Here is a 24,696-nt window from a genome sequence, read left to right on the forward strand (position 1 = left end):
AGTTCAATTCCCAGCAACCACATGGTGGCTCACAACCATCTGTAATGAGGTCTGGTGCCCTCTTCTGGCCTGCAGATATACACACAGACAGAATACTGCATACATAATCAATAAATAAATATAAAAAAAAGAAGGAATGCGGATGGGGCTGGAGAGACGGTCCAGGAGTTAGAGCTTGCTGCGCTATCATGAAGACTGGAGTTTAGATCCCAGCGCCACGTCAGGCAGCTCACAAAAGCAGTAACTCTAGCTCCAAAGGATCCAAGACTCTTCTGGACTCTACAGCCACCCTCCCACACGCTCACACGGACACACACAAATAACAAAAAAAGAAATAGTTTAAAAAGTAAAGTGGACAACAATAGAGGTAGACATCCAACATCAACTTCTGGCTTCCATATTGCACGCACCCAGCATGAACATGTGTACACACCCATGAACATGCACACCACACACACACACACACACACACACACACACACACTAATCTAAGTCATGTGACATTCTCCTGTGGGAAGGAGACAACAGAGAGTATGCAGAATATAGACCTACTAAGTGCCAGCCCTGTAAGCTACACTGCAGACAGTGCTACAAGCAGGCTTTGGGAACAAGCTGGGATTCTAACACGGGTTGCCTGGGTGCCCGGCTTTGTGCACTTGACACTGAAAACTTCTCCAAGCTTCAGTTACCTTGCAGCTACAGCGGGGGAGGTGAGTGCAGCTTCGCCCTTCCTGGCCTTAAGGAGGATGTGCGATGGCCCATCCAGACCCTCAGTACTGAGTGCACCCTCTATGTCTGCTGTCACCATGTTGCAAGAACCTGCGAAGAATTGCGAAAATGCAGGCCCGGGGCATGTGGCTCATCAGAGACGGAATGTGACATCTGAGAGAAGCGACAGTGGCCTTAAGTGGCCCCAAGGGCACACATATAAAAACCATGCCCAAGCTGACAAGGATTTCAGACTGTGTCTCATTTGCTGGTGTATTTCTAAGTGATTTGGAGAGGTGGTGAATTCTGTTCTCCAGAGATATCTGCAAATCTGGATGGACATCACTGGAGACAATCTGGGGTTGTTGTCTCCCCTGACTAACACCTGGAAGTTTCTGCAGATGGGGCACACAGTCCCACAGCCAATCAGAATTCAGCTGTTTAGTAGTCGATTCTAGTTCCACGTCTGTGTGTGCATGTGAGTGCATGGGTACGTGTGTGATGGAGGCCAGGAGTCAGTCCTGGGTGGCTCGCTCAATCTCCACTCCACTGTACGTTTTACAACAGGGTCTCTGGTAGTTCGAAAGAAAATAGCCCCCAGATGGGAGTGGCACTATCAGGAGGTGTGGCTTTGCTGGAGTGGGTGCTGCCTTGTTGGAGGAAGTGTGTCACTGTGGGAGCGGGCTTGTGCTCAGTTCACTTCCTCGCCAGCACCATGTCTGCCTGCACTGCACCATGCCACGTCCCACCACGATGACAATGGACTGAGAATGGCCGTGGTCATGGTGTCTCTTCACAGCACTAGAAACCCCAAGACAAGGTCTTTCACTGACCCTAGAACTCACTGATTAGTTGGACTAGCTGGCACGAGCCCTGGGGAGCTGCCTATTCTGCCTCCCCAGGGCTGACAATAGTGCTTGTCACCATACCTAGCTTTTTACGCGAGTTCCGGGGACCTGAGTCCCGGTCCTCATGCTTGCCAGGCAAACACTTTTCTGCTGAAAGCACTGCCCAAGCCCCGCCTGCCCTGTTTCTAGAATATACGTGAGACAGACTCAACAGAAAGGCTTCCCCACTTCCCAACAGAAGCCATGGATCGTGAACTTCCCTCAGTACCGACGAGGGCCTTGAACTCCAGAGTACAATCACTGAAAAAAAAATTCAATGCTTTCTTTAAAAGTTCTTTTAGAACACAGAATCGAAATACAAAATTCTCCAAGAACATAGAGAATGAAAATTGCAAAATCTCCTACCCCTATGCCCCAGCTACTGACCTGTCCTCTGCAGAAACTGCACCTGGCCATGTGTGTCTCCTGATACCGTCAATGCATGTCACATGCATGTCACACATGTGGAGATAGATGTGCAAACGCAAATGTAACATGTGCTGTCTTCCAAAGTCTTACATTTTTTTCTCTCTTAAAAATATGGCTGTAGGGCAGGAGAGATGGCTCACTGAGTAAGAGCATGTTCTGTGCAAGCATTAGGACTCAAGTTCAAATCCCCAGTGCCTTCAAAAAGCAGAGGGTGCCTGTGACTTCATCGCTATATGGAGGGTAGACAGGAGTTGCTGGGGCTTACTGGCTGCCAGTCGAATTCTAGGCTTGGTGAGAGATCTTGTGTCAGGGGAGTGTGGTGCAGAGGGACAGAGCAGGAGACCCAACACCCTCTGCCGGACACTGTACATACACATACACACATGCACATGCACATGTGCACATGGGGGTGCTGAGTTCCAGCATCCGTGGCTCTGCTTATTATAAATGCCATGCTTCCCCTCCATTTAGGATTATGTCCTAAAACACAGGATATAAGACAATAAAGAAATAAATAACTCTCTCTCTTAAGCCACTGTTGTCAGATATTCTGCCCCAGCAGAGAGAAATGTAACTAATAAAACATAAAACCTTGTCTTCCCTACTGTTTAGAAATCAGAATGAAAACACCCCACGGACGAAGCCTGTGGGCAGACTGTGGTGGTGGAGCATCCTGGTACCCATAAAAGAGCAGGTGCTGCACTGCATCCTCAGACTTCAATGTGTCAGCCCAATATTTTAAGACACTGTCAAATTTTCATACGCAATAAATGTCACTAAGTCCCTAACCTGAAGCCGACTGACACTCTCAGCCACTTGCTCTGTGTCGCCTGTGACACACATTCATCTGAAAGCTCGAGTTTACACAACTATGCCAAGGACTTGAAACAAGAATAAAAAGAAATCAATTCATCAATAAATAGTTCACTCAAAACTTGTTAGGGAGAGCCAGTGAGACGGCTCAGGAGTAAAGGCACCTGAGGCCCAGCCTGAAGACCTAGATCTTGTAACCAACACGGCAGGAGGAGAGAACAGACTCTTGGGAGTTGCCCTCTGACCTTTATACATGCACCACAGCATGTACACACACACACGTAATAAATAAATACAATGCAATAAAGATTTTAAAAATTATAACAATTCCTATGACTGAGACATTACACTAGGTGGTAAGATATGAAGAGACATGAATAAAAAGGTATAACCCCTCAGGGCTGGGACGTCGTACAGTCAGTAAAGTGTCTGCCACACAGTGTGAGCACCTGAGTTCCAAAGCTGGCCATGAGGGTGCAATCCCGGTGTTGGCAACGTGGAGAAAAGATGGGGTTAAGCCAGCCAGGGTACTAAACAATAAGACCCAGGTTCAATGTGAGATCCTGTCTAAAAGATAAGGTGGAAGCCAGGCATGGTGGTATATGCCTTAAATCCCAGCACTCTCAAGGCACAGGCTGGCAGATCTCAGTGAGTTTGAGACCAGCCTGGTCTGCATAGCACAGTGAGTTCCAGGCCATGCAGACCTACATAGGGAGACCCTGACTAAAAAAAAAAACAATAAAAAGTGGAGAGCAACTGAGGAAGTCATTCAGTGTTGACCCCTGGTCTTTACAAGCATGAGCACACCTGTCTCCATACACACGTACAGATGCACAGGTACATACAAACACACATATACCACACAAGTGTGTCCCTTATCCTTGAGCAGTTACGTAAGAGTGAGCTGACATTTTCAATGAGGAGTCTATGGAAGGCCACAGAGGCTTGGGAGAAAAGACACTCACATCTTGTGTGAGAAGGACACCTTTGGCGGCAGCATCATCCAAACCTCACATGTATTCAAGAGCATATGAATGAAAACACAGAACACATAAACACGCAGCTCTCTTAAGGTCAGGGACACCTTGGAAGTGTGGGCTGTGCCTCTGTGGAAGTACCCACCAGGGCTCTTGTGGCCTGTGCCCATACACAGAGCACCAGCGTTCGCTTCTGGGCCTTTGTTTCTGCTACAGAATTAGAAAGAGATTCAGTTTCCAGATGCCAAGCAGATTCTTTACACAAGCTGGGTCTTTAGCATATCCTGTGCCTATTCTGTATAAATGTGTGGGAGTTCCCCCCCACACACACACATTTTTTTTTTGTTTTTTGTTTTTAAATTTTGTTCTGTTTTGTTGGGAACAGGTCTCTCTATATGCACCCAGCTGTCCTAGAACTTGCTTTGCACACGAGGCTGGTGTTGTGGGACGATCTTTCTGTTAACAGTGAAGATGTGCCTCTGCCTATGGTGCCTTCTGATTGGTTTAATAAAGAGCTGAATGGAGACAGCGAGGTGGGAGAGACTAGGCGGGACTTCCAGGAACAGAGAGGAGCTCTGGATCAATCTAGGCACTCAAGAACCTGGCAAGACACAAGAGTAGACGGACAGAGTGGAAGGGAGGTGTACAGTCACGCGGCAGAAGGTAGATGAACAGGAACATGGTAACTTAAGTTATGGAGTTAGGTGGGAATACGCCTAAAGGCCAAGCTTTTATAATTATAATTTTATAGTAACTATAATTTTATAATCTGTGTCATGATTGGGGAGCTGGCAGTCCCAAAGAAAGTCTGACGAGAAAGTTTGCTACAGGCTGGCCTTGAACTCACTGAGATCCCTTTGCCTGTGCCTCCCAAGTGCTGGGATTAAAGGCGTGCGCCACCATGTCTGGCTAGTTCACACTTTATTTTAAAGATATGTTAGTAGCAAGTACGCATGACTTAGCTTTTTAAACCTTTATATTACATTTTATTTATTGTGTGTATGATGTGTGGGTGTGCATCCCACAGCAGCGGTCAAAGGACAACTTCCACCATGTAGGTCCCAGGGATTGAATTCCGGTAGTCAGGCTTGGCAACAGGTGCCTTACCCTGAACAAGCTTGCTGGCCCTGAGTTGGCTTTTGTATGTGTGTGGGGTATGTGAACACACATGTATTTGTATGTGTGCATGTAAATGCCAGATGTCCATATCAGCTATGTCTTCAGTTGCTCTCTGCTATTCCTGTTGCTGTCGTTTCTTTCTTTGAGACTTCATGGAGACGCCTCAGGTCCACATAGAAAAGACAGACCTGGTCAGACTGATGCCAGGAGCTACGGCTGGAGCTGAAGCTGGGGGCTCTGGCTGGCAGCAGTATGAAACAGAGGGAGAAGCGGTGTCCTGTTCTTTCTGCTTATCCACTTCAGCAGAACTACCCTTCTCAAGAGCCGCCATGTCCTCATGGACCTACAAAAGTCTCCTTCCACCACTCCCACACTCACACACTCGAGGGCAAAGCACACTTGGTATCCATGATGTCAAACCTGTGACCCAGGCCAGTCTGGGCCTTGGCACTGTACGTGGTGCTGCTCGGCCTGCACACAGATCACCGTGCCTTGACCAGGTCTCCACCAGCCACCACGGTGGAAGCTTGGTAATTAAAGCCAACCTTCAAGACAGCAGGTCACAGTCCACACGCAAAATGCTGGTTCACCTTGGTCTCTGCGACATTGTCTTCCTGAACCTGGAGCTCACCAATTCAGCTAGGCTAACCTGGATCAAGGGACCCTTCTGTCTCCACCTTCCCAGTGCTGGGATTACAGGTGTACACCATGGTATCTGGCTTTCACCTGGGCACTGGGGAAACAAACTCAGTCCCCATTCCTGTAAGGTAAACACTATTGACTGAGCCACCTCCCAAAACTAATTCCTAGAATAGGAGAGATTTTAGACACACATGTCTATTTGCTTACTCCAGCTTCTAGCAACACTGGTGAAGCTGGTATAGCAGAAACCCCACCTACCAGAGACCCCGCCCACCAGAGACCCCACCCATCAGATGCCCTGTCCATCAGAAACACCACCCATCAGAAACCCCACCCATTGGATGCCCCACCCATCAGGAACTCCGCCCATCAGATGCCCCACCCATCAGAAACTCTGCCCATCATATGCCCACCAATCAGAAACCCCACCACCAGAAACCCCGCCCACCATAAGCGCCACCCATCAGATGCCCCACCCATCGGATGCTCATCCATGACACACCTTTGCTTTGTGAGCTTGATGAAGAATCTTTAGTGTATCTGAAAGAAAAAACAAATGAGTTCTTTGTTCACACAGATTTATCTAAAACCTCTGTTGTAATTATTAGATTCAGAAACTGGAAAAACTGAAAGCCTTTCTTTACAAACATACCTACTTAAAATCTGTCCTACTTTAAAAGAAAATGCACTTTAGCAAATTATGCAAAGTATAGGAGGTCAGAAGTGGAGCTCCGTGGTGGACTGCTCACATATGCAGATCCTGGAAGGAAGAAGGGGGGACCACGGGGAGAAATGGGAGAGGAGGGAAAGGAAAAGAGAGGGAGAAAGAGGCAGAGGGAGGGAGAGAGATACACAAAGATACTTTAAATCGATAACCTTTTGACATTGATATGAAATTGTCATCTACAAAGTTCAAAATCAAGAAGCCCTGAATTACCAAAAACAAATCACAGAACACTTCATAATGTTTTAAGTAAGGGTCACTTTCGTACTGGCTTCACGAGGCCTGTGGGTCAGGCGTGCCCATGAAGGTTCCAAGCTCTAGAGTCACGAAAAGCTAAGAGTAAACTATATATAATATATATATAAAATGAAGACACAAGTGACAGCCGGGCATCGTGAGTGCCCAGAGTTGTGAGCCTGTTCCACCTGAATGGAAGCCAAGAGTCCGAGCTTATTTTTCCTCTCTCAAAGTTGTTGACAACAGGTGTGGCTACAAACGAGAGATTCTGACTGACCTAGGGTGTGGTTAATTAGTATTTCAGGTATAGAGATGGATCCGCTCCACTTGAACCAAAAGCTGGAGAATTCAAGTCCATTCCTTATATCACGTTAAGGAAGTCTGTCACCTCCCTCTCCCCTCTCAGAGTGAAATATGTAAGCGTGTGGAAGATAAACGAGGCGGAATGTCCCTTCCTATGCTGCTCTGTTTGTCTCTTATTCCTCTTATATCTCTGTTCCTTTTGCTTAATAATTCTAATTCTCGTGCTCCTACCCTGGACCTTTTGAGTTTTGTCAAAGCTGGCCTTCAACAAGGGATGGTGGTATACATCTTTAATCTCTGCATTCAGGAGACAGAGACAGACAGATCTCTATGAGTTCCCAGCCAGTTTGATCTAGGAGCAAGTTCTGGTCAAGGCTGCATGGTGGGACCCTGTCTTAAAAAATATATATATAAATGAAAAATGGCTAAAAAAAATCACTATTCTCTTGAGGCAGTTATAAGGCCTGCAGGTCAAATAACTGGGCTGGAAAAGTGCTGTTACCTTCAGAGTTTGTCAATGCCCAAAGACCACCAATATCTGTTATTCTTTTTGTGTGTACATGTGTGTGTAAGGTATGTATGTGTGTATGGGTACATATATTTATACATGCATGTATGCACATATCAGTATGTGTGCACAAGCATGTGCATGTATACATTCACATGTGTGTATGAGTGCATGCACATGCTTGTAAATAGCATGCATGTTGTACATGCATGAACAAGGAGGTCAGAGGTTGATGTCAGGTGTCTTTCCCTATTGCTCTCCACCCAGTATTTAGAGACAGTCTTTCTCTGTGTTGGAGCTCAGATGGAAAGGTATTTTGGCAGTCGGGAGCCAAGGAATACCACAAAGTCAATGTAAGTTTTGCAGTAAGGTTTCCTCAGTGCAAATGTAACAACCCTGCTCCAGCGGGTGAGGGGTTGGGCGTCCCCAGTGAAGTTTTTACAGCTCTGCTCAGAGCCAGAGAAGTCATACAGCTGGGCTTGGCTAGGCGAAAATTTTCCCAACAAAAGTGTTACAATTCTGCGCCACTTCAACTCCAGAGAAAGTTTAAAAAATGTTCTGCATACATTTCTGATACAGCTGGGCTCTCTCAGGCAAAAGTATCATACCATACAACAAACCTCGCTCAAAATTTATTGGGAGGGAAAAGTCCAGGAGGGTGGTTGCCTTTAGTGGGAGAAGCAGCAGCAAATGAAGCAAAGTACAGAGTTTAGATAGGCTTTCTTGGAGAGGGGCGGAGAGGAGCTTTCCCAGAGTGGCTTGGGATTGGTGGGATTTCATCCTCAGGGATCTCAGGGATTGGTGGGATTCCATGCTGGGGGTGGGGGATATGGTGGATATGCAGGATTCTGTAGCCTGACTCTAGGGCAAGCTCAGGGACTGGTAGGGTTTCAAGACTTGGTCCCGGGGTCAAGTTAAGCTCAGGGTGTTTTTCCTCACTCCTTTTCCCCTACAGAACCTGGAATTCATATAATCCGCTCAGATCTTCACATTTCTGCCTTGCCAGCATTAGCATTTCAGATGTGTGCCACCATGTTCACCTTATTATGTGGGTGCTGGGGGTCAAACTCAGACAGATAGGCCTGTGAGACAAACACTTTACCCAGAGCCTACTCCATCTGAACCCAGCTCCACTCTGTAGCTACTTGTGCTGAAACCAGGCCATACTGAACTTTTGCCACAGACTATTTCTCTCCACTTGATGAACCTCAAACTCTGAATTCTCTGCTATCTGCATGTGGTTGAAGACGTGATCTCTTCCTGAGCAGGTACCTGCTGGAGTGCTTCTTCCACCGTTATTACTCCCCATCCGGAACCACCGTGCATATAAGCTCTTACATTTAAAAACATGCACCCACCCCTCTAACTCGAAGACAATCAGTCCCTAGTTATACAGCAGACACAAGTATTCTGCATACTTGAATTCTAAAAGTTTCTGATTCTCTACTTCACTTTCTAAACCATTTAATTACTGTATTATGATCACAGTATATAGCTCTATCTGAAGAAGCTCTCAACAGTACACTAAGTTCTGTTCTACTGGCTATGCTGTAATAAAGAATCTGTAACACTAAATTCCATTCTACTAGGTACACTGTGAAAGAGAATCTGTCTGAAAAGCGGGATCTATAGCACACCTCAGCGTAGCTAGGTCATCATAAAGTCTGTCACTCAGTGGAGAATGGCACAGTACAAGGACACTTGTGGCTCTTCTGCCTATCTCAGGCACCAAGCTGGGACATGGTGCACATAGACACTCATTGTCTTAGTTAGGTTTTATTGCTATGAAGAGACACCATGACTACGGCAACCCTTATAAATGAAAACATTTAACTGGGGTGGCTCACTTGGTACTGGAGGAACAGCTGACAGTCCTACATCTTGCAGGCAACAGGAAGTCGACTGACTCACTGGGTGGTATTCCAAGCACAGGAAACCTCAAAGGCTGCTCCCAGTGACACACTTCCTCTAACAAGGCCACGCCTCCTAATAGTGCCACCCTTTGGGGGCCATTTTCTTTTAAACCACCACACTCTTACACTGAGAATGATTCACTATCTTCAACGGTCAGGTTGGAGAGAGTAAAGAGCTGGCTGTCCAAGCAAGAGAACCTGAGGCCCATCCCCAGAAGCCACGTCAAAAAGACAGGTTTTGTGGCACACATCTGTAATCCCAGCCCAGGGGTGGAGAACAGTGGAGCCCCGGAGTTCACTGGCCAGCCAAGTCCAGCCATGTAAGTGAGCTCCAGATTCAGTGAGAGATCCTGTCTCAAATAAATAAACAAGGCAGATGGTGCTAGAGGAAAATACCAGATGTCAACACACACTTGCATATATGTACACTCCCCCACACATATGTGCACCTACAAATACATACACAAGCATACAGGAGAGAAAGAAGATCCCCAGGGAACTGGAGTTAAGGATAGCTGTGAGCAGTCATGTCCGTGCTGGGAATTCTCTAACTCCTGAGAAACCCCTCCAGACCCTCATGTGAGGCAAATGCTCAGCAGGCTCAGCAAACCTACACTAGGGGAAGCTACCTTTTCTCAGCAGGACAAAGACACTGTGAGCTGAAATTTTCACCCAGACTTTTCTCTTCAACTGAAATTGGCAAAACCAAAGAAAGTAAAGAAAAAACGTCACTTCCTCTACAGTGAGAACATCACTCATTCTGACTTTGGGATGGTTTGTTTGATTGTTGATTTTGCCTGGTTTTGATTTTTGTTTGTCTGTTTTTAACAGGGTCTCAAGTTGCCCGGGCTGGTTTTGAACTTGCTATATGGCTAGTCTTGAACTCCTGGTCCTTCTGCTTCTAGCTCGCCAAGTGCTGGGTTGCAGACATGCTTATTTTGATTTCTTTTTTTAAAAAAAAACTCACAAGCCACTTTATTAACAAAAATATTTCCTTAATAGAAACTCCTTGAAAAGTGAGATTTTATAAACATATTATCCCAGGGTTAGGGAGAAGGCTTGAGGGTGTGCACGGCTCTTTTGGAGGAACCCAGGCTGGGTGGCTCACTATCACCTGTGACTTCACTTCAGGAGATCCAAAGCTCTCCTCTGGCCTCCACAGGAACACACACACAGAGACACATGTAAATAAAAATAAACCTTTAAAAACATATACAAATGGGGCTGTGAAGATGGCTCAGCCATTAAGAGCATCTGCTGCTCTTGCAGAGGATTCAGGTTTGGTTCCAGCACACAGGTGCTGGCTCACAACTGTCAATAACCCCAGTTATGGGGTTCTGGCACCCTCTTCTGGCTTCTGTGGACAGAGTTTACACATGGTAGACTTATATACACACAGGCAAACATTCATTTACATAGATCACTACAACAGAAAATGGGGTTCTAAATGTTTAAAATTTTAAAAGTAGTGATGTATATTTGTAGAGTATTTAACATGCTAGCCCATGCATTTCATACTGCACCAAAAAACACACCAGACTAGCTGGGTGCAGTGCTGCACACCTTTAATCCCAGCACTCAGGAAGCACAGACATGCAGATCTCTGTTTGGGGCCAGCCTGGTCTACATAGAGAGTTCCAGGTCAGCCTGGGCTACAGAGAGACTTGGTCTCAAAACAGACAAATGAACAAACAAACAATAAAATCTAAGGGACCACACACAAGGCTTAGCAGAGTATACAGAAGTCAGGATGATTGCTGTGTCCAGATCCATGGTAGCTGAGTCCCTGGGACAAATGGCTCAATCTACAGCTCTAGACTGTGTGTCCAAATGCAAGACAGTTGTGTCCCCGGGACAAATGGCTGAACCAACAGCTGTAGATGCCGATTCAACAGGAGGAGGGTCTCAGAAAGCAGACACTGCTGGCTGTAGGAGCGGGCCCCTCACACAACAGCAGCAGAAGGGAAACCTACGCTGCCCCCCACTCCTCTCACACAGGGCACAGGTCTGTGCACGAGCCAGGCAAGCACCGGACAACCATGCTAGGAGAAGCTGGCACCAAGCCGTTCCTAAGCGAGACAAAGCAGCGGGCTGTTTCTCAGCCAGACCAGAGTCATCTGGATGACGACATATTTCTACCCCAATGAGACTCAGAAACCTAGAGTCTCTGATGGTTACACTATCTTGTTTATATTGTGTGTGTGTGTGCGTGTGTGTGTGTGTGTGTGTGTGTGTGTGTGTGTGTGTGAAAGAGAGAGACAGAGAGAGAGAGGAGGCCAGAGAAAGAGAACAATTTCAACTATTCTTCCTTGGAAGCCATCCACCCTGTCACTTATTTATCTATTTACTTACTTATTTATTTTTGAGATAGAATTTCTCACCGGCCTAGAGCTCACTGGTTACGTTAGGCTGGTCTGGTCAGCAAGCCCTAAGAACACACCCGTCTCTACCTCCCCAGCTCTGGGACTATAAGTAGGTGCCATTGTTATGAGCATGTTTAATGAGGGTTTTTGGGACCTCATACTTGTCCAGCAAGCACTTTACCAAATGCGCCATCGACATCTCCCCAGCTCTGCTTTCCTTGCTTTAAATGTTATCTTCTAAAAGAACTGACATCGCACACATGCCCCCCCACGCAATATGCAAAAAGGGAAACTATATGTAATTTGCAGGTGGATTCAAGCTTAAGATTTCGAGATTCTATTCAAAGCACTCTTCTTCAAAAGCTGTGAAAGCCACAATTGAGAAGTTTCATATTTACCTCAATCGTGCTTTTTATTCCTTTCTCAGCTTCGGTATTGAGTATGTAAATGCTTGAAGTCTCATAAATCAAAGTACTTTCCACTCAGTGCCTCTGCCTCCTGCCTGGCTGCCTCTGCGACCTCACAATTAGACGCCGGGTATTAAAATGCAGGCACACGTAGGTTGTGATTTCGAAAGATTGTAGGTCATTGGTTGCCCTATCAGATGGGAACGGAGTGAAAAGGCACTCCGGAAAATGACTTAAGGTGATAAAAAATTTACACTTTCAAATGTCTGTGCTAATTAGCAGAAATATTTATTAGCTGCATTGAAACTTCCAAGCAGGGTCTCAAATCCAAGTCTGCTCAGTGCCCTCTACTGAGATGAGGGACTGCACGGTCTCTACAACAGACAGTGGCTCGCAGCCTCTGGCTTTATGATTGTATTTTCACTCTTTATTGTATTTCATTTATTTGTGTGTTTATGGATGTGCATACATGCATGCCACGGCAGAGGACAACTGGTGGATTTAGTTCTCTCTTTCCATCATGTGGGTCCCAGAGACTGAACTCAGGTTGTCAGGAAGGGCAGCAGGTGCCTTTACCTGCAGAGTCATCTCACCAGCCCTTAGCTATTTATTTATTTGTTTGTGAGATGATGGGGTCTCAAGTATCCCAGGCTGGCCTTGACAGCTGGCTTTATAGCTGAGGATGACTTTGAACTTCAGATCATCCTTTCTCCGCCTCCCAGGTGCTCTGGAGCCACCCACTTTGGGATCTCACTGGGGGCTCTGTGCATACAAGGGAGGCACCCAAACAACTGCGCTCCACCCCCAGCTTCTTTCCTGGATATTCAGGTCACTAATTGCAGCAGGTAAAACAAACCTGTTTGGCTGGGTAGTGGTGGTGCACGCCTTTAATACCAGCACTCAGAAGCAGAGGCAATGGATCTCTGAGTTTGAGGCCAGCCTGGTGCACAGAGTTAGTTCTAGGACAGCTAGGGCAATCACACAGAGAAACCCTGTCTCTAAAAATCAAAAAAACAAAAGCCCCAAGCATGTTCAAGTCACTGACATTTCAAATGCTAAACCGCTTCTTTTGAGACAAGGTCAGAGGCATCCCAGGTTGGCCTTGACCTCCATATGTAGTTGAGAATGATCTTCAACTTCAGATTCTCCTGTCTCACCTCCCAACTGCTGGACTGCTGGTGTGCGCCAGCACGCTGGACTGTAGGTGTGCACCAACACACTTAGTTTTGTTTGGCTCAGGAACAAAACCCAGGGCTTCCTGCAACTGTAAAATCTGATAATGGAGCCACATCCACAACCCTAAATGACTTCTTTAAATTCTTAGTCCCCTGCCATGTTTTCCTCTGATTACCTGGCAAAGAAACCTCATTTATAAACAGTTTTACCAAGCATGCTACTCCTCACAAGCATGCTACTCCCCACACAATTACAATGGACTTCCATAGCATGCTATGACTCCTAAATTCCTGAACTTCCACACTGATATATGGATGTATGTATACATATATAACATATATACTGCCAAAGACCCTCAAAAGCATCTCTGATTCATATGTTAAGGAAACATTAATGATATAAAAATAAAAGTGGCTCACACATGCATAACAGTCCAAAAGTGTATGTAGATACCACATAAATGTTAGTGCTGGGATCAACCAGGGTCTTGCCCATGCTAAGCAGATTCTTCACTAAGCTATGCCTCCTGCCCCTCCAAAGTAAGTTAATATTTGAACACCACATTTAAACTCATGCCAACAAAAATAATTCTGTATCTTTTAAAATAGTATGAACAATTGGTTACCGTATTTGTAATTTCTGAGTGGCGGAGGCAGGCTGGTCCTCAAAGGGACATCTGCAAGAAAGAATGATGATTTTTCATTACAAAATATTCAGATAGGACGCCAAGTCTTTCAGTCCTTATATAAGGAAACCATCACTGAGATGCTGAGCTGGTAGCCACTGATCCAAGAAGTCAGAGAAACTATTGGAAGAACGATTGCTGGGAAGGGTGAGAAGGCGCAGTCAGAAAGAGTAGCTGCTTCACAAGCATGAGGATCTGGACTTGGGTCCCCAGGACCCACAGAAAATGTCAGAGGACGGTGGTTTACTTCTGCATCCCTAGCCCCAGGGGACGGAAACCCTGGAGACCAGCAATCATCCTAGCCCAGTAAGTGAGCTTCAGCTTCCGTGACAAACCTTTCCAAACAATGAAGGTGGAGAATGAGCAAGGACAGACATTGGACACTGACCTCAGGCCTTCACACGTGTGTGCTCTCCTATATATGCATCTGAACACGCATGTACATCCATGAGGTCCTGGGTTTCCATGCCAGCACTGCATAAACTGGGCATGGTGATACACATTTATAATCCTAGACTTGGGGAAGTTAGGGCAGGCAGTGGATAAGAAGTTCAAGGTCATCTTTAATTACACAAAAGTTTGAGTTAGCCTGGGCTACATGAGATCTTGCTTTTCTCCAGATTTATTTATTTATTTTTTTCTGAGACAGGGTTTCTCCGTAGCTTTTGGTTCCGGTCCTGGAACTAACTTTTGTAGACCAGGCTGGCCGCGAACTCACAGAGATCCTCCTGCCTCTGCTCCCCCCTCCCCCCGTGCTGGGATTAAAGGCGTGCGCCACCACCGCCCGGCTCCAGATTTATTTTTACTAATGTTTATTATGTGGGGGAGGGTAAACACACATGACTGTAGGTGACTTCAGAGGCCTGGGGCTTGGATTCTGTGGAGCTGGAGTTTTAGGCAGTTGTGACTGCCCAACATGGGTACTGGGAGCCAAACTTGTGTCCTCTGGAAGAACAAGAAGAGGCCTTAGCCACTGAGCTGTCCCCCAAGCAGTTTCTTTCTTTTTTTTTTTACTTATTTTATTTTTTTAAATTTATTTATTTATTAAAGATTTCTGCCTCTTCCCCGCCACCGCCTCCCATTTCCCTCCCCCTCTCTCGTCAGCCCAAAGAGCAATCAGGGTTCCCTGCCCTGTGGGAAGTCCAAGGACCACCCACCTCCATCCAGGTCTAGTAAGGTGAGCATCCAAACTGCCTAGGCTCCCACAAAGCCAATACGTGCAGTAGGATCAAAAACCCATTGCCATTGTTCTTGAGCACCAGAGAGAAATCTCAAGGTCCAAATCAGGAGCAGAAGGAGAGAGAGTATGAGCAAGGAACTCAGGACCGCGAGGGGTGCACCCACACACTGAGAACATGGGGATGCTCTATTGGGAACTCACCAAGGCCAGCTGGCCTGGGTCTGAAAAAGCCTGGGATAAAACCGGACTCGCTGGGGGCTGGAGAGATGGCTCAGTGGTTAAGAGCATTGCCTGCTCTTCCAAAGGTCCTGAGTTCAATTCCCAGCAACCACATGGTGGCTCACAACCATCTGTAAAAGAGGTCTGGCGACCTCTTCTGGCCTTCAGGCATACAGACAGAATATTGTATACATAATAAATAAATAAATAAATAAATAAATAAATAAATAAATAAATAAATAAATATTTAAAAAAAAACAAAGAAAAAAACCGGACTCGCTGAACACAGCGGACAATGAGGACTGCTGAGAACCCCAAGCAGTTTCTAAAAGACAGATAGTATGTAGGCTAGAAGGAAGGGAGGTGAGGAGAGGGAGGGAGGAGGAAAGGGGAATCCCTGTATTTAATGTTTTGCCACTGATGGCAAATCAGAGGGTGAACTCCCCGAGAGTGATCAGGAGAAGAATTGGCTCTGATGTTACAGTATGTGGAGACACAGAGAGATGGGACCAACACACTTTCTTTGTATCTCAGCTCCACTGCCGAGTCCACTGACAGCCCTGTGGGTACCAGCTCCGTGGATGTTGCTATAGCCATGCTGCTTGACCTAAAATGGCTCCATTCTCTGCTAATTCATAAATCCTGAAGATTAAGGCACCATGGACTGTCTTCTCAAGTCGTGAGCAGAGACCACAGTCTGCTTCTCTCATGTGTAGTTGTTATCTAAAACGTCACCTGTGGCATGTGGCAGGCACTCAGAAACCCTTGAGAAGGAGAAACACCGTAAACCCCTTCGCCTGGCAACTGTGAGCACCAAGGCTCTGAGGAGGCAATTAGTGATGCCCGGTGGTTGTGGGCTAGAACATCTTGTACCAAAGATGAAATTCTTAACATACATGTACGTGAACACATGTGCACACATGCCAGGACTATCAACTGAAAACCAAACGCCAGGGCTACAACAATGTAAGCAAGTTAATATAAATACAAACACAAATATAAATAAACTCATTATTACATACAGAAAAAGGGGAAATGATGGGGGAGAGTCTTTTGTGTTAATTTTATTGGTTAAATAAAGAGACTGCCTCGGCCCTTTGATAGGACAGAAAATTAGGTAGGCGGAGGAGACAGAACAGAATGCTGGGAGAAAGAAGCCGAGTCAGGCAGTAGCCATGATTCTCCCACTCCAGACAGATGCAGGTTAAGATCTTTCCTGGTAAGCCACCTTGTGGTGCTACACAGAATATTAGAAATGGGTTAGATCAATATGTAAGAGCTAGCCAATAAGAGGCTGGAACTAATGGGCCAGGCAGTGTTCAAAAGAATACAGTTTCCATGTAATTATTTCGGGTAAATACTAGCTGGGCGGCCGGGTGCTGGGAAGTGGCCCTCTGCTCTTACAACAATTATTAACACATACAGAGAGCCCATCCTCAGGTTGGGAGGGGTAACTCCCTGCACTCCAACTGTAGACTGTGCACAGAAGGAACTTCTGAACCATGGGCCCCAGGGCCGGCCTGGACTCAGCTGGTGGAGTGCTTGCCTGGCCGGATGAAGCTCTTGGTTTGATGTCTAGCACAACACAGAACAAGAGAAGTGATCTACGCCTGTAATTTGAAAAGTTAGGAGGTGGAGGCAGGAGGAGTGGATGTTCAAGGCCATTCTCAGCTTCGTAGCCACTGTGAGAACAGACTGGGGTGAGTGAGGCCCTATTTCAAATAGGGGGGAAAAAGCAGAAAGGGAAACCAAAAGTACAGCCTGAAAAGAGGGGGGAAAAGCACAACTTTACAGAGACAAAGTGTCACACTGTGGGGTCCACACTAACGCATGAGGAAATCAGACGTGCTCAACAGGACATGAGGAGGGTGAAGGGGTCTCCATGATCTGCCTCGCACAAAGCTGGAACCCCACCTCATAGAGACTTCCCAGCAAACTCGAACCAAAGAGAATCTTCCCATAGGCCAACCAGTCCTCAGGACTTCCAGAAGCATGCCAAGTCTGAGTAGCTGTCAGTCAAGAGGAGCCTGAGACACCAGACAACCATGGACCCGGTAAGAGGCCGGCTAGAAAACACACCTGCCACAGTCCGGATGACCTGGGCTTGATCTCTGGGACCCATGTACAGGCAAAAGAAGAGAAATGACTCCACAAGCTTGTCCTTTGACACGACACAGATGCACGCACACATGCACACGCACACATGCACACACACACATCATACACACACTATACACAGCAATAATAAGATAAGGTCAGAAAACAAAACCATGATAATGAAGTATAAAGTGGGATCCTGCCTGGAAACCTTGAGCAAGAAAACAAACAAACAAAAAAAGAAATAGGAATAAATCTTAGTCATTGCTGATGTGTTCATCAGTTCATAGCTGTAGCCAATGTAGTGTTCTAATGAACAATGTTAAGAGAGGAAACTGGGGGTATTAAATGCAAAGAGATATGAAAAGATAAAAAGGAAATGTTGGGGTTAGAGAGATGGCTCAGCCAGCAAAGTTCTTGCCACATAATCTTGAGTTCCCAAGTCCAATAACAAGCATCCATGTAACGAGGGGTGTGTGGCTGTGCATGGTTGTGACCCAGCATTGGGGAAGTGGAGCCAGGAGGACCCTGGCAGGCTAGCCTAGCCAGTGAGCTCCAGGTCATACAAGGAGCGACTCTATCTCAAACAAACAACAACAAACAAACAGAGGGTAGGAAGATGGAGAGATGGCTCACTGGTTGAAAATGCATTCTGCTCTTGCAAAGGACCAGGGTTCGGTTCCCAGCACCCACACCACGTGGCTCCTAACAGCCTGTAATCCCAGTTCCAGGCAGTCCAGCTCTCTCTGGCCTCCACAGGCAATTGCACACACATGGTGCACACAAACTCATATCGGTGCACACACATACACAATAATAATCCTTTTGTTAAAGCAAGGTAGATGGCACTTGAGGAAGTGGACCAAGGGTGGTCCAGGAGGATCCATAGGGCACAAGCCCCATATACATACATACATGAACACGTACCAACATGGACATGCACACACATGCACGGGGGGGGGGAATCTTACAGCAGTAAGGCTACAGTGTCCCCTCGGGAGAGCAGGCTGCTTCACAAAGCAACACTGCCAGGAGTAAAGGGACATAAAGAAATCTTCAGAACCTGAAAGCTGGACAAAGCCGTCACAGTTCGTCACAGAGAATGACCTAACATTCAGAAAGTAGGATTTGAAATCTCAGAAAATATCGAAATGTTTCTAAATCAAAGACTATTTGAAATCTCATCTCATCTACATAATTGGTTTCTGCACTCTTATGATGCTGCTTTAGAAAACCAGCCACTTACATAAGGTATCATGGTAGTTCTATAATCAAAATATGAGATTAAGGAGACCTACAGCTGAAAGATCCTGAGAGCTGGGCGTGGCTAAGGATTCCTATATAAGCTTCCCCTGAGCGCAATAAAGGGGGCATTGGCATTCTTGTATCAAGGATGACCTGTGTCCACGTCTCTGTCTGTTTGTGTGTCTGTCTCTGTGTTTTTAGGTCTTCACCTTAGTTCCCAGCTCACGTACCATCTTGCAGCGGCACGGGTGCTATGGGACTGTCGGTTTTTACAGGACAGGAACAGGACCTTTTGGCTTTTAACATGTGGTCCCATCAACTTTTCAGAGTTCTCCAGGACCTCAAATCAGATGACAGGCTTGGACACAGAGTCCACAAGCTCAAAAGAATCCATACCCTAACAGGTCTGTTTTGTTTTGTTTTTGTTACTAAGTCTCCTGTTACACAAGCTGGCCTCAAACTCCCTAAGAAGCGCAGAAAGACCTTGAGCTCCTGATTCTCCCGCCTCCACCTCTGAGCACTAGGATTCCAGTATGTGCCACCATGCCCAGCGTGTGCGGTGTTTAGGATGGAACCCAGGTAGGGCTGTGAGCATGCCAGGACAGCACTCCACCAACTAAGGAACGCCCCCGGCACCCCTAGTTCACTTCCACAGCAGCCGAACTTTCCCACATACTCAAGAGAAATGGGCAGTGATCACGTCATTACTGTGGCAGGCCTGAGGGTGTAGCTGTGACAGGAACCACTGGTCTGCTGGGGACCATGGTCACCAACAGTCGCTGTGAATGAATCCTTCTGTGGTACTGGGAAACAACCACTTCCTGTACCACCATAGCAACTTGAAAATCATACCTTACTCCCGAGGACATCAAAAGGGTCTTATTCTGCCTGACCAAGAACACCACGCCCTTGCTGCACTGATGCCAACAGCAGAGTCCTTCGCATCCGTGAAGCCTTGAGCACACGGCCGGGAGGCAGCTCAGCAGCAGGTAGAAGCACCTGCCACCAAGTCTGACGTCCTGTGTTTAATCTCTGGGACCCACATGATACAGGGGGAGTCTGACTTCCTCCTCTGTACACATACTGCAGTACACACATGTGCACATGCACAAGCAGGTTATCATGCCCATGAACATATGTGCACACAGAGAGAAAATAAATAAGATGTAATAAAAATGAGAAAATGATTTGAAAGTAACTGTAGAACTGTTTGCAGTTCAAACTTTGAATATGTTCTTTTATTTGAGGAATGACTTTCCAAATGCAGGCTACTCTGTAACTGGCACTGAGGGTGACCAGAACATGTTACCCCAATATAGGCCTACCTGCCACAAGGATTGTTTGGAGCTAAAAGCTGATGTCTAGTGATCTCTCCTTCCCTGTTTGCCTAAGGCAGCCTACAAACAGGCTCTGACCTTAGAAAACTGTTGTGCCCCCATCAGCCTGCAGGGGGCATTAGAGTGTACTGTACCGCAACCAGCAACCAGGTCTTCTCTACTCCCCTGTCCAGAAGATTCCACCCCTGAGCATCCAAATCCTCTTCCTTGTCTGGGCACTTGTCTGGGATTTTTTTTCATCCCTGGGGATCCCACATTTATGGCGTGCACCTAGCCATAAGCTCCTGCTGGGTTTTCTCTTGTTCACCTGTCTCTTTCAACTGAGAACTTACGATGCCGGAGCTGGGGAAATGGCTCAGTGGGTAAAGCACTTGCTTGCCCTTGCCATGCGAGTGTGAAGACTTGATTGATTCCCCAGAGACCACATCAGCGCAGGCATGGTAGTAAGTGACTGCAATCCCACAACCACGGGCCAATGGAAGGCAGAGAATTGCCAGATACAAGAAACAAAAGACCTGTCTCAAATGAGATGGAAGGTGAAGAATGACACGCAGTTGTCCCGACCTCCATATGTGCTGTGTGACACATGAGTGTGTGTGGTGCATGCTTGCACATAGGCACACATCATACATAAGTTTTTAAAAGAATTTACGAGTGAGGAAAAGTTAGTTTTCTTCCCTATAACATTATCTTTTAGTATGAAATATCAATATTCCCCTAACAATTAAGAACAACAAATCTAGTGGCACATGCCTTTAATCCCAGCACTTGGAAGGCAAGGCAGGTGGATCTCCGAGTTCAAAGCCAGCCTGGTCTACAGAGTGAGCTTCAGAACAGCCAGGGCAACACAGAGAAACCATGTCTTGAAAGCAAAAAAGAATATGGCAACAAAACTTTATATTCTAGGTGTCAGTCAGAAGATACTTCACAAAACAATTTAAATAACCACAGAAAGGAAACCTGCCACCAAACCAAGCCCACACATCTACCTCTCAAAAGAGAGCTCAAGGAATTAGGGTGAGTAGTTAGAGCAATGAAACAGCTTACTCATAGATGGAGAGATGGCTCAGCAGCTAAGAGTCCTTAATTCTCTTGCAGAAAACCAAGGCTTGGCTCAGAACCTGTGGGGCGCTCACATCTGCCCATCACCCCATTCCAGAGAATCTGGTGCCCTCTTCTGGTCTGCGTTAGCATTGCATACATGTGGTACACATATAAATATACATACACACACAAATGAAATTAAAAAAATCTTTAAAAATATTTACTCAAGATGCCTATAAAACCATAAAGACAATAGGGCAATACGTTGGGAAAACACACCAATTTTTAAAATTATACTTTATTTATTTATTGTGTATCAGTGAGGACATACATGCCACGGTGCACTTTTGGTGGCCAGAGCACAACCCGTAGAAGTTAGCACCCTCCTTCCACCATGTGGGACAAACTTGGGTCATCAGAATTGACGTCAAGTGCTTTATCCATTAAGCCGTCTCACTGGCCTTAAAAAATACATCTTAACTCAGTGTAAGCGAGGCAAGGAGAAAGAAGAGGGGCTTAGGTAAGGAAAGAATGGTGGCTAGACATCCCTAGGCCCCATTCCCATGGAGTGGAATGGGACGGGGTTGTGAAATCGGTGGTCAGTACACATGTAATCATGACACCATGGTGCTCATTGCAACAGATATGTCATCTATGATGTTCAAGTTGAAAAAAAAGAGTAGAAAAAATATAATTTTAGTCAGGTTTTTAAAATTATTTGTGTATGTACATGCACCTCCTTGTCTGTGTGTGCACCACATGTATGCAGTACCCACAGAGGCCAAAAGAGCCTCAGATCTCCTGAGCTGCAGTGCTAAGAACCAAACCAGGCCCTCTGCAGGAACAGCGAGCACTCTTGGCCACTGAGCCACTTATCCAGCTTCCTAAATAACTTCATAGTTTTGTGTTGGGTTCATTCCTAGAGCATACACGGCCCTCGGGCCACAGATTAGACACACCTGCTTGAAACCTGGAAAATCTCAGCCACTCCTATCTTGACACCTTTTGGTTTGAAGAGGTAAGAAGGATTGGATGAGCTTAGTGACAGTCATTATTTACCACCTCCTAAGTACACATTAAGTGATTGACATATCTGCACGAACTGACTCAAAAGGCAGGGCAGCAAAGGGACAGACACAGCATGCATACAGAAATGTCACCCAGCAGACACCTACATAGACCCAAGGGCACAGTGAGGGCTTTAAGCAAAAGTGGTTTTCGAGTCCCTGAAAAGTAACCCTGGCAACCTTCATTATCATGACACACATAGTCCTCATACACATGCACACACACACAGGCTGGGAGATAACTTAGTGGGTAAAACACTTGCCACATAAATATGATGACCAGAATTCAGATCCCAAGATCCCCGTGGGTGGGGGTGGGGGTTTGAATAGATATGAACCCCATGGACTCGTGTGTCTGAATGGTTGGACTACAGGGAGTGGCACTATTAGGGGTATGGCCTTGTTGGATGAAGTATGTCACTGTTGAGCAGGCTTTGAGGTCTCATATGCTCAAGCTACGCCCAGTGTGGGAGACAGTTCACTTCCTTTTGCCTATGGATCATGATGTAGAACTCTCAGCTACCTCTCCAGCACCATGTCTGCCTACATGATGCCATGCTCCTTGATAATGGACTACACCTCTGAAACTGTAAGCCTTCCCCAATTAAATGTTTTCCTTTATAAGAGTTGCTGTGATCATGGTGTCTTTCACAGCAGTAAAAACCTGCTTACTTAGAAACCCTAAGTAAGACAGTGGGCATGGATGTTGTTTATAAATCCAACCCCAGAAGGCAGAGAGAGAGAAAGAGAGAGAGAGAGCTGACTAACAAAACCAGCCTTGTCAGTGAACTCTGGGTTTGACTGAAAGACTGTGCACCTCAATGAATACGGTGGGAGAGCAACAGAGAATGATTTCTGAAACCAACCTCAGGCTTAATCACATTTGCATACACACACACACACACACACACACACACACGCACAGAGACACAAGCTTGCATGTGAAAATGGAAAAATAAAACAGTAAAAATAAAAAGACACACAGGTTACAAATCATGCAACTATATATTAAAAGCTATGAACTGTACTCTATATCAATTTCGCTTCACTTAAAAGAATCAAAGCATTTGCTAGAGGCTGTACCGACGCCTGTGGAACACTTCAGCAGTGAAGAGCAATAAGGCCGCCAGGACGGGGCTGCACTTCTACCTCTGCACGTCCAGAATGATAAACGAGACCACCACAAGACTTCCATCTCCGAGCCAGAGAGATGGCTCACCTGGTAAAAGCACCTGCTGCCAAGCCTGACGACCTGAGTTCGAACCCCAGCCCCTCGTGGTGGAAGGAGAGACCCTGATCCTGTAAACTGTCCTCTGGCTTCCACTCTCTGGCACAAGCAGCCTCCCACCACACACATCATGCATACAGACACACACACAGTAAATAAATATGAAAATGTGAAGTGTCTTCTCTGATTTCTTCAGCGTCCTGCTGCCATAGTCACACTCCCAGGGCAGGCTCCGCTGTGCTGTAAAATGATAGTCAGCTACATCTCACTCCAATGTCATTCAGTCTCCAAAGATTAAAGACTCACTATAGGCAGACTTGGCTTTCTCTGTGTGTAAGTACATGTTTGTGTATGTGTGTGTGTGTGGAGACTAGACGTCAACACTGGAGGTCTTCCTCAGTCTCCTTCCACCTTACTTTAAGACAGTCTTCTCGCTGATCACCAATTCTGGAAGACAGGTGCAAGATGCAGAGGAAGCCTGGAGTGAGCGAAATCCTGAATATTTGACAGAAGCAAGGCCTCTTAAGGATTCCAAGACTAATTGGTCCATGGAAAACTGGCAAAGCCATTACCCATATGGGCCAGACTCAAGAGGGATGGCAAAGCTTGGGTATGATGGGGAATCTTTGTCAACCAATTATATTTAAGAGGTGGGACCAAGTTAGGGTGTGGATGATTCTCCTGGCTCTACGTCCTGAGTGCTGGGATTACAGGTGTGCATCACTAGACCCAAACTAATTTCATACTTTTCAAAGATTATTATTAATATGTAGTCAAAATACAAATGAAACAAAGCCCCTCTATTTCTCATACCTTGCTTTAGAAAAATTATAAATTCCTTCACAGTTTGGTCCAAATTAACTCCATGATATACTACAGGTCGGAAATTTCGATGTTCAAACGAACGGATGAGGCGAACTGTGACCGTTGCTTCCTTGGCAGCCATGTGGCGAGAAACCTGTGGTAAGACACATGATAAACTGTATCAAGGCACAGCTGAGGAAGAGCTAGCTTTCGGATCGAGCTGAGCACGTATGGGGGCCTTCTGCAATCCCAGTGCTTGGAAATCGGAGTCAAGAGACTCCTGGGGCAATCCGGCTGGCAAGACTAGCCATACTGGTGCCCGGCCTCAGTAAATGAAGTGGAGATTGACTAAGGAAGACATCCGTTGTCAACCTCAGGCCTCCTCCACATGCACACATGTGCACCCAAACACACATGCACACACGCTACACATACACACACACATTAAAATAAATAAAATTCAAATAAAAGCTATTTCTTAGTCAGTGGCAGGGACTTTAATAATTGGCAACATTCTGTGTCTTAAGCAAGATATTAAACATAGGGACAGTGGACTATTTTTTTTCTTTTTTTCTAATTTTTTT

General features: G+C 46.1%; 1 protein-coding gene across 2 annotated transcripts in view; it reads right to left on the reverse strand.

The window, feature by feature from the left end:
• The window catches only part of C6H2orf76 (chromosome 6 C2orf76 homolog), a 58,648-nt gene that overhangs the window by 13,794 nt on the left and 20,158 nt on the right, over positions 1–24,696 (reverse strand). Inside the window, exons 2-5 of one of the 2 annotated variants that reach the window (XR_003377070.1) lie at positions 24,122–24,266; positions 13,832–13,882; positions 6,228–6,335; positions 6,078–6,115 (exon numbers count right to left, since the gene is read on the reverse strand). Coding sequence is in view for 1 of the 2 variants with exons in the window: in XM_026779917.1 (XP_026635718.1) it covers positions 13,832–13,882; positions 24,122–24,254 (184 nt within the window). In the remaining variant the exon portion in view is untranslated. The remainder of the gene's footprint in view (positions 1–6,077; positions 6,116–6,227; positions 6,336–13,831; positions 13,883–24,121; positions 24,267–24,696) is intronic. The other variant, XM_026779917.1, reaches the window with a different exon arrangement.

This window comes from Microtus ochrogaster, chromosome 6, assembly GCF_000317375.1.
Source record: "Microtus ochrogaster isolate Prairie Vole_2 chromosome 6, MicOch1.0, whole genome shotgun sequence".
Classification (NCBI taxonomy): domain Eukaryota; kingdom Metazoa; phylum Chordata; class Mammalia; order Rodentia; family Cricetidae; genus Microtus; species Microtus ochrogaster.